Below are 12,570 nucleotides of genomic sequence, written 5' to 3' on the forward strand. Positions count from 1 at the left end.
TCAGAGTCTAGCACTTAAATGAACGCTGGCTCTCCACCCTGTGAATAATAGATATTCTTCAAGCACTTCAACATGTTCATTTGTCTGAAGAATCAAAGGAGAGCTCACACGCCGAGCCTTCAAAACATGCGCTGGCATCCCGCCTGCCTCTGTTTCACGCAGCCGGCGCTGACTTAAAAAGAGCGTTGTTTGCTCGCATCTGCTTTCTGTCGGCGGGAGTGTTGCGTAACGTTGAGACTCTGTGCGCTGTTTATCTTTGCGGCCTGACCTTGCTCCTGGTCACCGGGGCGAGAGGCGGGATCTGAGTGAAATGCGAACACTCAGATGTCAGTCTGGGTTGCTATGGCAGGCTGCTAAATAGTTGTGAAGCAGCGAGCGGGAGATTAGTCCCTAAGGAGGTCCCTTGTCACTGTGTGACCTACAAAGGGCCCTTCGATCTCTGCCAGTGTACTGACAGCAACTCCTCCTGAAATGATATCTTTAAACGGCGTTTTGTTTGGATTCGGTTCTGTGCCGTGGCAGCCGCTGTGGCTCGATGAACAAAAAGGCATCTGCTATTGAACTCGGTTTCTGTCTCTCAAGGCTTTATGCATGTGATGTATGCGCTAGCCATCTCGCGAGTGTGTATTGGGGCTTTCTATTTGGCCGTGAAAGGCAGAAGGACTTCTCATAGCAACCCGGGAATCCATCAGCACAGCCGAGTGCTCTCTGTAGCGTGTAGGAGAATTGTTTAAGACGCCGGCATCGTTTTGCACCGCTATTCCTGCCTCAATGCCTCAAGATAGCAGTGTATCACTTGACTGCTCCTTCCTTTTAATTCCGGCTAATGCTGACATTTATCACGCTGCAACTATTCGAGCTGAAAACCGATCCCCTCAAATCCAATATACTTCCTATAGTTCGTCTGGGAAAAGAATTAAGCTAAATGCATGGGCTTTATTACACAACAGCAGGTGCCAAATTTACAGTACAGGGAATTTGTCATCTGCATTTCTCATCGCCTTTCCTCTTCCTTTCAGTGTCTGTCTGTGTGTTTATCTGTCTTTATCTCTTTTCTCACTGTGTCTCGCTCATTATACCCCGGAGGAGTGATTCCAGTGTATGCAGTATTAGATTAAATGAGCGGGCATGTAAATGCTTGTTTCTCAGGCACATTTCTACAAGGCTGTAGTCACCATTAAGTCTTGCTGGTGTTAATCTGGACTCTTTTTTACTCGCTGAATTGGATATTTATGGCACAGACATTCCTAGAGCTGATTTAAAATCAGGTGATATATGTTTGGCTCAGTTTTTAGTCTTATTTCCATATGGCTCCAAAATGAGTTCAGCACCAGAACAAAAGAAAATAAAGGGACAGGAATTTGTGCATTTTTTTTTTATTTAATGTATTTTATTTGGCTCCACATTGCATGCCTTTTTTGGTCATTTTTGTGGCTGCTTAACCCTTATACAGTGTGACTTTTATATCTTTCTTTTTATATCTACAAAATAACATTTATTTAAAGGAATTGTTTTTCATTTCAATTTGACAATAATAATACATTTAGACATTTTAAATAATAGTGCAATCAATATTTTTTATTCATTAAATAATATTACATTATTCAGAAAAATTTACTTCCCAGAAAATCTGTTGTATAGTCTAAAAACTAAAATTATATAAATAATATAAATTGCTTTTATGGAACTTCAATGATGTTGTTGCTGTTGTTGTTTGCTTTCATTATAAAAGAGCAGAGTGATAATTCTTCAAAATATTTCCTTTTGTGTTCCACAGATGAAAGAAAGACCTATTTGCAGGTTGAGGATGAGTAAATTAGGACAGAATTTTTATTTTGGGGAATATGGTAGTGCATCTGAGATGACATCATAGCTTTTTAATGAAAATGTCGTCATCATTTACTCACCCTCGTGTGGTTCCAAACTTAGACAGTTGTTGGTCACAATTGACTTCCATAGTAGGAAAAGAAATACTATGGAAGTTAAAGGAGACCAACAACTTTTTGATTTCCAGCATTCTTCAAATGACTTATTTTAAGTTCAACATAAGATAGTAAATCATGCAGGTTTGGAGTGACATCAGGGTGAGTAAATGTTTCAGCATTGAGCTCTCTCTTTAAAATACAATTTACTTTATTTTTTTTTACTGAAAATCATCTCAGATCATCATGCTGAATTGATACCAATACACAAATAAGCACTGTTCTTTTTGGATTGTTCTTAATTGTGTTGCCGGTACATTTTACAGCCACAAAGCTGAGGATTTTCTCACTATATCATAGTCAAGCTTTTAGTGGGTCATTCCACATGACCTCTGACCTTGCTTACTTGAACCTGTTCATACAGAAGTGTGCCAGCTGAACACAAAAGCTCCTTCAGTACACCTCCTCCACTGGTGTTTATACAGAAAGAAGCCCAGTGGCCATAGAGCCCATGTGCGGAGGCTGATTCTTGAGAGGATGTGGAGTCCCTGCTGTTTGGCTTTTGTTAGAGAAGAAGCTCTACAGCTCTACAGAAGCAGTGGTGCGTGTCATAGGCCCGAATGTACGAATCACGCAGCCCCCAGCTGTATTGTGAGAAAACAATGGCCAAAAGCACTCTCGCCCCAAACTCTTTGTATAAGCAGCGTTTTTAAGGTACTTCTTACTGAATGTGTAGTTTGCCCAAGGAGGAGTGCTGTCAGGACGACTCATCTACAGATTGACTGCTGTGACATTTCATGTGAAGGAGTTTCTATTAAAGGGATAGTTCACAAAAATGAAAACTCAGGCTTCATTTACTTAAACTTTTGTAGTATAAAAAAGCACTGAGTGATGAGGGGCTTTAAGGGAGCATTATTGTGCAGAATCAACTTTAATGTATTTTTTTTTTACTCTGATAAGGTAATATGGAAGTGAGTGGACTAAGTGTTGTTCACTTAGATGCCTGCTTTGTTGTAAATGAGCCCCCCTGGTGGGCAAATATGGTAAAGGTTGGTTCTGAAGACTTGAGTACTTTTGATTTACGTTTGCTAGCATGCTTCAGAACAAGAACTATTTCCAAAAAAATGTTTTGTTTTATTTTATTATTAAATGTTTTATATATGTATAGTTTTTGATAACTTTTTTTTTTAAAACAGAAGTTATTAATTAATATTTTGAATAGTTTTTATTTTATATTAATTATAGTTAAAATTTTAGCAATTTTATTGTGTGTTTTGCTCATTTGTATTATTATTTTTATATTTCTGTCTGTATATATTTTATTACATTTTTTCAGTTAGACCAAATGAAAATTGTAAAAAATTATATTTTATTTAAAAATATTTTATTTCAGTTAAACTTTATTTTAGTTCAAGGAACAAAATATTTTAAATGGGCTTAGTTAACTGTCATAACCCTGATTTACAGTAAAGGTTTGCATGGCATAAAAATGGACGTACAAGACGAGTGATTGAGAAGATTTTCAGTGGGAACAAACATTACGCTGATACCCAACTCAACTGTCCCCTGTTAGAATACAGTTGTTAAAGAGAGAATTAGAGAGAAATTGACTTTTTAATACAGCATTGTGCATTAGGGCCGCTGTTTCCAGAGCCATCTGCCACCGACATTAATACGCTTGAGAGGAAGACCAAGAGAGAGAGCGGATGAACAGTCGGATAGCATTTGTGTGCTTACTGCCTCTGCAGTGGCCCTGTGAGAGCGCCAGGACACCTTCCCATGGGCATCACGCCGCCGAATCACTGCTGATGTTTGCACAGCTCACGTGTGTGCCCAGCTTCCTGGAAGTCACCGTCTACGGTTCTTTATTTATTACCTGCTGTCGCATAATGCCACATAGAAAATCTCGGTCAATGGCGCATTCATTGCCATCACAGATCACTATTTGTTTTCTATTGAGCCAGCAAACACTTTTTCGCCTTTGTTTAACAGCTCTCATCCACATAAAAGAGGGAACATCCCCAGGCACAAAAGCCTCACTGGCTTCCTTCCTGATGTGGCTGCACTGTGAATGCGCTTTGCTTTTGTGTCCTGCTGTTGTTTCTGATGCCTGGATGGATGGCTCAACATGAACTGCCTACAATGGGGCGAGATCATTAGCTATTCAGTTTGCTAGCCCATCCACGCTAATTGGTGGAGAGGCGCACATCTCTGTCAATTCTCATTGTGCACTCGGTTAGCTGGGACGGCCTCTGTCACAGGGCATCACTTCACCTTGTTATGGCAGTGTGTTCCCTCGGGGTGGAGAGGCGGGTGAAGAGGGCACCCAGCCAGCCCAGATGTTCCTTTCGGCTTCGAGGCCGGATCTCGCTGTCACCTAGTTGAGTTCCGCGACTATGGCATACATAGGGGGACCGGTTGCCTAGGCAACAATGCTCCCGCCTAATGGCCAGATCAGTGTGCTGGATTCTGAATGGATGGTTATTTTGTCCTTTTTTTGTGTTCGCCATCTGCTAGCAGTCCAGGTTTATTTTCCAGAAGGAGCTATATGTTGCCCCGTAGTTGGACTATGAGAAGGGCAGCAGCCATTAGGTCTGTTTGAATGCAGCGCCAAAATTGTGGTTAATTTTGGTTAACCCTCATTAAAAGAGGATGCTGCACTGATGCACATAACAGGGATGCATGAACGCTTTTTGAATGTGGAGTGTGACCTACATGAAAAAGTCATATGTAATAAAGAATAATACATGTTTATTACATTTTATAATACATATTTGTTAAAGGCCGTGTGTAATTGGATTCTTCTTCTTGACATACTTCTCATATTTTAATGGTGTAATCTGACTTTCAATTGTTTTTGTTTTGTTTTAGTTTTTTTAAGAAGGGCACTTTTTTACATATAGCATTGTCAGCATTTTATTGAATAATTCAAGCGATCAAATAACAGACCACTTCCTTGTTAAATCATGTGACTGATTTATGTGACCTGGCAATTATTATTTTTTTTAATAAATGAAAATCAGAATTTAAATTTTTTTTTAAGGGTTAGTTTACCCAAAAATTACCCCAAAATGCCATTAATTATTAATTAAATCTGAGAGCTTTATGACCCTGCATACACTCTTAAAAATAAAGGTGCTTAAAAGGTTCTTCTCAGTGATGCCATGGAAAAATATTTTTTTGGTTCCACAAAGGACCAATCAGTCAATTCAGTCAAATCTGAAATATATTCTGAATAACCTTATTTCACCACAAAGAATGTTTTGTTAAACAGAAAGTTTCCTCAGATGATAAAGGTTCTTTTCTATGGCATCCTGAAGCACCTTTATTTTTAAGAGTGTAGACAGAACTAACATGTTCAAGGCTCAGAAAGGTTGTAAGCACATCAATAAAATAGTCCATGTCACATAGGTGGGTTAACCTAAAACGTTCATTAAATATTTCTTCTCTTTGAGAAGAAAGGATCCAGATTTCGACCGACATGAGGGTGTGTATTTATAACTGAATTTTCATTTTGGGTAGAACTAACCCTTTAATTCAGATGCAGCACAATTCATGTTTTCAGTTTTTTACTTTAATCTCCCATTATGAGTAAACTAGAAAAGCCATAATCATCCATAGGGTTTGTGGTTATGCTTCATGACTGAATAGGAAAAACTTGGAAAACAGTATTTTCACTCTTAGAATTTTTTTTAGAAAAAAATATTTTCTAAAAGCCAGCCTAACAGATTAAAACCGATTATTTCAGACAGCTCTTGTCTGTTTGAGTGTATTTGAAACTATAGGGAAATTTAATCTTTGCAGCATCAACAACTGGAATGTGAACATTTTAAGCAGATTTCTAAATGCTTAAAAATGGTGTGCCACTTTTGAATAGATCGTATATCTGCTATTATACATGATGAATAGAGGATTGTTTACATTGTGTATTTTGGCTCCCATAGGCTATCGGGTAGCGTTTGCATTAATGTACATTATCTGTGTTCTCTCCTCAGTCCCTCAGGGAGTGATTCAGAATGGAGCTCGAATGATGAGCCAGGGCCTCTTCCCAGGAATCCGACCCCTTCCCATCAACCCCATTGTCAGCAGGACAGCCGCTGTCAGGTCAGTCCTGTCCCTCTGGTCACTTTCAGCCCATTTCCCGACTCATTACATGATTGACAGATTTATCAGCCAATCGGAATCATGCTTCCATTGCAGTGCTGTGGCTCATATCTTATCTCTCCCTTTGACTCTCTTAAGTCTGGCTGCTCTGTTCCTCACATTTCATTAGATCAGAGCAGCCAGGTCATTGCAGACATCAGTGCAAAGTCTTATCCGGGCTAAGGCCGTACTCTTGCATGCATGATGTGGCATGTATAATTGATCACAAACACCAATTTTTTTTTTTTAATGGCATGACCAAATGCACCCTTCAGGTACTGCATGCTAGTGTCAATGCACACTCTGCAAAATCTAAATGAAATGTCCCCTCAGCTGAAGGTAAATGTGCTCAGGGTCTGGCCCGGTCACGGAATCAAGATTTCTGAGCTCTGCTGCAGCTCAATAGAAGATGTGTTATGTACTAAAAGGATAGAATAAGATCTTAGTGCTAAGAAAGCTCAAAAACCTAGACCTGTTAAGTATCTCTAATTACCTCTGTTATGAAAAGAGCATTCAGGAACAGTTCTCCTCTGTCCATATGCTTCCACACAGGGTCTGCTCAGGCTCTCAGATGCTGTATGATGCACATATCGTGCAGTGACAGGCTGCATACAATCCAAAGAGTCAAACTGCCTCTTTGCCTCTTTAAAATGAGTGACACTGCATTTAAGCATTAATTATTGAAACAGTTTCTTTAGCCTGCTGTGCTGTGGTTATAATTTATGAATCATAAATGCACATATGAGGGGGGAAGTGGAAAAGCTCTTAGGACTATTTTTCGAACCACAGAGGGAGTTTTAACATTGCTGCAAAGCTCGGCCGGATGTTCTCTGTCACTGCTATATAAACTGTGACCAGAAGCACAAAATAAGCATCACTTAAAAGACACTTCATTACGGTTTCTGAGGGTAAGAGGCATAAAGAGAGCTCAACTCTCTTTATTTGCCATTTTCATCACATTATTTTAGCCCAAAATGGAGAGTTTTGTAATCTAGCAATTAATTTGCTTATTAATTATGTTGTTGGCCAACTGAAGAGGTGCTTCAAAGCTCAAGTGTGTTTCAGAGACAAATGTTTAATTGTTTTTAACATTTAAGGATGAGGCGCTCGAAGGCTGCAGTGTATACCAGAAAATAAGCAGCACAACTGTTTTTCATGTTTATAATGATAAGAAATATTTTTGAGCACCAAACTGGCATATTAAACTTATTTTATTTCTGACATATCATATGAGGCTGAAGTTGGAGGAATGATGCTGAAATTCAACTTTGCATAACAGGAATAAATTAAACTTTCATAAATATATTCATACAGAAAGCAATTATTTTAAATCGCAATAATATTTCACAGCATTACTGTTTTACTGTGTTTTTGAACAAATAAATTAAGCATTAGTTAGACTTCTTCAAAAACATTTTGAATATGGTAGTGTATGTACTGTAAATTTAATTTTTTTCTATTTTGATTTTAGGTGAAATATTACCTAGGTGAAATATTCTCGACAGATTTTGTGTTTTAGATTTACTCGCTTTATATAATAACAAATGGGATGAATTTATTCATGTGTTCCAGAGGTTGTTGCCATCTGTGCAAAAAACTGCGAAACATCATTACAGAGTGTCCATGTTACACATATTATTATAATTAATTGCTATAGTAGTATAATTACAAGCAGCTCCACAAAATAATTACACACCAAGCGCATGTAGTTCATTTGTTTTACTCAGCACTTGCACAGTACAACAGGAACAGCATGTGTGCACTTGCACTAATGCATGTCTCGTCTGTGTTAATAGGTCAGTACTCGGATACAGAATAACCAGTGATGGCGAGCCCACCTGTAACTCTCCACTGGTCAACAGCGACCCCAAGGAGGACCACACCTACAGTTTTGCCAAATCTTCCAGCTCGGATGTTGAAGAAGAGGCCAACTGCGATGGAAGCGAGGTGAGCTTCCACGCCAACGAGGCCAGCAGCGATGCCGAGGAGGACGACAAGAGCAAAATCAAGAAGGAGCCCAAGGAATGGTCCGTGGACGCCCTCGCTCTGGCCCAGCACAAGAAACGGCAACATTTGACAAAAGTCAAACAGAGAGTGGCCAGTGACACTCTTCCTCTAAAGAAGAGGCGCACGGAGAAGCCTCCGGAAAGTGACGACGAGGAGATGAAGGAGGCGGCCGGATCCTTGCTTCATTTGGCAGGAGTCAGGGCCTGTTTGAACAATATCACCAACCGGACGGCAAAGGGGCAGAAAGAGCAAAAATAATGAACTGACTGTATTATAAAGAGAAAAAAAAACATCACTTTGAATAGAATTTACTATTTTTTTTCCAGGACATCAGGTGAATTCTACTGATTTGTGGCAATATCAACAATCACTTTGTTTTCCTATCTTTATAGGTAACATTTCGCTGAGGGTTCTTTGTTTTAGTTCACTTTTAGTTCATTTTATTGTGATTTCTTTTTTTAATCTACGGAGATTAAAGCCATAGCCTTCCCTTTTTGAAGATATTCTGTAAAACATTTCATTCGACTGAGAAAAAAGTGATAGTAAAAATTGTCCTGCCCCATTGTCATAGTTAAAGGGAGAGTTCACCCCAAAAGTTTTGTTTTAACCAAATGAAATTCAATCAGATCTGAAAGATTTCTGTCCCTCCACTGAAAGTCTGTTCAACCAAAACTCTGACACTTTAATAAGATCATTAAGAGATAATAATAATAAAAAAAAAAACTAATCCACATACATTAAATGGTTTATTCCAAGGTTTTGCTTTGTCTGATGAACAGATTTAATTAAGTCTTATACAAAAATTAAGCAAACAGTGTTTATAACATTCAGATTCGGTTGTAGAAGCTCAGAGGTTTGGCTGAAAACACTTTCAACTGGACAGAAATTTCACATTTCATTAAAAATATCTTAATTTGTGTTTGGAACGGCATAAGGGTGAATAAATGATGACAGAACTGTAATTTTGGGGAGAACTAATCCTTTAAAAACATGACGACAAATTGTGTTCTGCAGCACGTTCTGCAGTCAGAGTAGTTCTCGAGTTAGTGATAATTATGGGTTATAGTAATCTCTGCTGTAATATAAGATGTTTTAGAAGCACAGGGCAGTGCCAAAGACAATCCTCAAGCAGTTTCTGTGATGTCACTTCCCCTTGATGCTCTGGTCGTTAAAGCATCGTTTGGAAAACACTCATAGTTGTTCTTTTGGCTCGTATGAATCATAGTTCACTGGGATGAGGGTAAAGACATAAGCTTTAGCCATAGTGTTTTTTGGAGTCAAAAGTGATATATTTACCAATAAGTCTCTTAAAACTGCCCAAGTTTTTTCCTAAGCAATCAAATTGAGTGATATTTTCCATCTAAACCGATAGTGGATGGTGATACTCTTTCTTCGGCACAATGAAAATGAAAACTCGGAGCTAAAGCTACAATACCTGCCAATTTTATTTTAATAGCAGAAAATAATGACTGTGGAGTTGTTATGTGTTTGTTCATTTGTTTACGTTTTTACAACTTTAGTTTTTTTGAAACCCTCGTGATGTAATAAGCAATTTCATCCAGTCAGGATAAACACTGTATAAAATGAACACTAGACCATTTCCTTTCTTAATTTAAGCAATGTAGCCAGCAGGATTTTCCAAATCGTGTTGCATGGGTTCTGTAAAGATAAAAGAAGACCGTTTAAAAAAAAAAAAATCAAAGTTCATGTAAGGTAAATAATGTATTTAGCATGGAGCATGAATTATTTTCATATATAAATATGCCAATAGGCCTAGTCTCTTTCGTTGTTTTTGTCGGATTTGATTTCCATTTGTCGTCCTCATCACCTTTGTGTTGAAGCAGGCATCTTTAACAATTACCTTCTTCAGGGACAAACACTGACTGTTGGGAAACTCTCTCTGCAATACGAGGACTGGGACTCAGGCCGTCTCGGTCCACTCTAGCGGCCGCCCCAAATACCCACGAATACCCGCTACGTCAATGTCCGTGTCATCAAGGAGAAGTTCGTAGTGAGTGTCAGTCCCCTTCCGGCTGTCGTGCCTGCTTTACTTCCATATGTAATCCAGATGTGCATGTCTGTGATTTATTCAGGGTCTTCCATTTTGTTCCACAAGACTTTGGATCTGCATTTTTTATTTTATTTTATTCCTATATTTACATGTAGCATTGTTCAGGAGTCATCAGTATTGATTCAGTGGTTCTCGGTACAGGCAGTCAGACGGTTATTTACGCCTCCACGCATATATATTTAAGCACTTATAGACAATAAAAACAAGTGATACCAGAGCTCAGTGCAAACGTTTGTGTATATATCTTCACGACCTCACCGAATTGCACTTTTACCGTTTTAACGTATAGTAAAGAACTTAAGGATTCAGTGCCAAAGCCAGTAATGACTCTCTACACCAGAGATGGGCACTTGAGTTAGTGACTCGGGCTCGAGTTGCTTTTTTATTGACTTCAGACTTGACTTCAGTTCAGATTTGACCTGAAATGACTCCATACTTGGCTCGAGGAAAATGCCTCGGGAAAATTTTTGAGAATTTTATCCTTAAATACTTCTATAACCGATATTCAAAAGGCGGACTGCATCCGCATCCCGGCATCCATCCAGAATTGATGTTAGATGGTTAGCATAGAACTTAAACTTTGCAACTGCTAGTTATCTTTCTTTTTTGCTCAAGATGAGAGCGTTCGGATTATTTTGTTTCTAGTAGATAATGCTTTTAAGTAAAATATGAAATAGTAATAGATTTCAGGAACTAAACCCTGAAAAAACTAAAACAAAACAGTATACTATTTTAATCTGTCACGTGGCCTTACATGTATCTAAATGTAAAAATACAATACATGTAAAAAAAATACAATAAATTGTCCAGACCTCTGCTTGGAAAATATAGAGGCCGTCCACCTCGGAACTTTAATTGAATACCCCTGACTTATATCATAAAGCAATACTTAATTTGTATGGTTTTGTAACATCTGTGTCATGGTAGATTGGACTGTTATTATAGAATTTGATTACAGAAAAACATGGTAATGGATTAAAACATAACAGGCTGGATGTACATTACATCTTAACACCCCTTCTTTTTACAAAGCAGATCATAGATCATGTATTTTGTCTGTAGCCTATAAAACAGATTAGTAAATAAGAATATGTCAGTAGGCTACATGAGGATTCTGATTGAGATTTTTTTAGCGAGCCGTTAAATGACTTGATACTCAACTCGGACTCGTGACCAAAGACTCGAGACTTGACTCAGACTCTGGCGATAAAGACTTCAGACCTGACTTGGACTCCAAGTTAAAGACTTGTGAACATCTCTGCTCTATACACTGCTAAATGGACGATGCATACTTGATATGTCTGTCACACACTTCAAGAAGTTGTAGCATTTCTGTCAAGTACTCATGTCTAAGATGTTCTCCATTATATCTGTTAATATCACACTGCATTGCTGTGTTTCACGAAGTCACACTGCCTTCCCCATTCATCCTACGATGATGATGATGATGGTTCGACCCGATATTTTGTAGCGTGTTGAATGTTATATCTGACCCATGAGTGTTAATGTGATGTCTCCAGTTGGCATGCCTTTCCCTAACCGAGCTAGACATTTATTGACGCAAAATAACCCTGATTATAACCTTGTCTGCTGGTCTTTATAAACATCTGTCATAACACATTTCCGTTCAATATGCTTCAAACTGGGAAACCGGTAGAGAGAGCTATGAGTCCTTTATACACTGCCTTCCTTCAAAGACAACACTCACTACGGAACTTTTCCTTTCTAGTTCTTTTCGGAGGAACTTGAAACATGTTAAAAAGCATAAAGAAGAGACAGCCAAAAAAAAAAATTTTAATAGGAGGTGAAGTGTTTCTTTTTCTTCCCATTGTTTTTTTTTTTTTTTTTTTTTTTTTGAAAGGTTCCTTTTTAACTGTCATTGTGTTACATGTTTGAGTTGTTTAAGATGAAAGTAACGGAGTCCATTTGGTTTGTGATGAAATATTCAGTCTGATGGCATGTGCACCCTGCTAATATGTCAATATAGAGGTGTAATTGCACTCTATATTTTCTTTGACTTCGAATCATATTGCCAAAGACAACTATTTTATCGATTAATGTAAATACCACTTTGTCCATTGCTATGACAAATTCTATTTGTTTTTGTTTTGTTTTTTGTTTTGTTTTTTTCTCCAACCCTACCATCAAGTTTCTGTGATGTATTGTCTTCCAGTTGCAATAAAAAAAAAAGTTGCAAAGGTGATTTTGGACTAGCATGATGGTTTTGTGCAGCTCTAAATCCATTGTTGATATTATTGCAAATAACATCATATAATACTCAACATGTTTAACTGGAAGAGAAAGAGAGAAAAAATAGCCTAAACCAGAGTTAACAACATTGTCTTGGATTGGAATAATATGACATTTCTAAATGTTGTTGTTTCACCATAAAATCTGTTTGCAATGAGGACTACGAATCAAAAACAT

The 12,570-nt window shown here is 38.1% G+C and overlaps 1 protein-coding gene across 6 annotated transcripts in view; it reads left to right on the forward strand.

Annotated features, from left to right (window-relative positions):
* Positions 1 to 12,346, forward strand: part of foxn3 (forkhead box N3) — a 79,576-nt gene extending 67,230 nt beyond the window's left edge. For 5 of the 6 annotated variants that reach the window (XM_026286054.1, XM_026286058.1, XM_026286055.1 and 2 more), the window contains exons 5-6: positions 5,918 to 6,026; positions 7,862 to 8,330. In XM_026286054.1, coding sequence (XP_026141839.1) covers positions 5,918 to 6,026; positions 7,862 to 8,330 — 578 coding nt within the window. Of the gene's footprint in view, positions 1 to 5,917; positions 6,027 to 7,861 lie in introns of all 6 variants that reach the window. The other variant, XM_026286059.1, reaches the window with a different exon arrangement.
* The last annotated feature ends 224 nt before the right edge of the window (positions 12,347 to 12,570 follow it).

This window comes from Carassius auratus, chromosome 17 (genome assembly GCF_003368295.1).
Source record: "Carassius auratus strain Wakin chromosome 17, ASM336829v1, whole genome shotgun sequence".
NCBI lineage: Eukaryota > Metazoa > Chordata > Actinopteri > Cypriniformes > Cyprinidae > Carassius > Carassius auratus.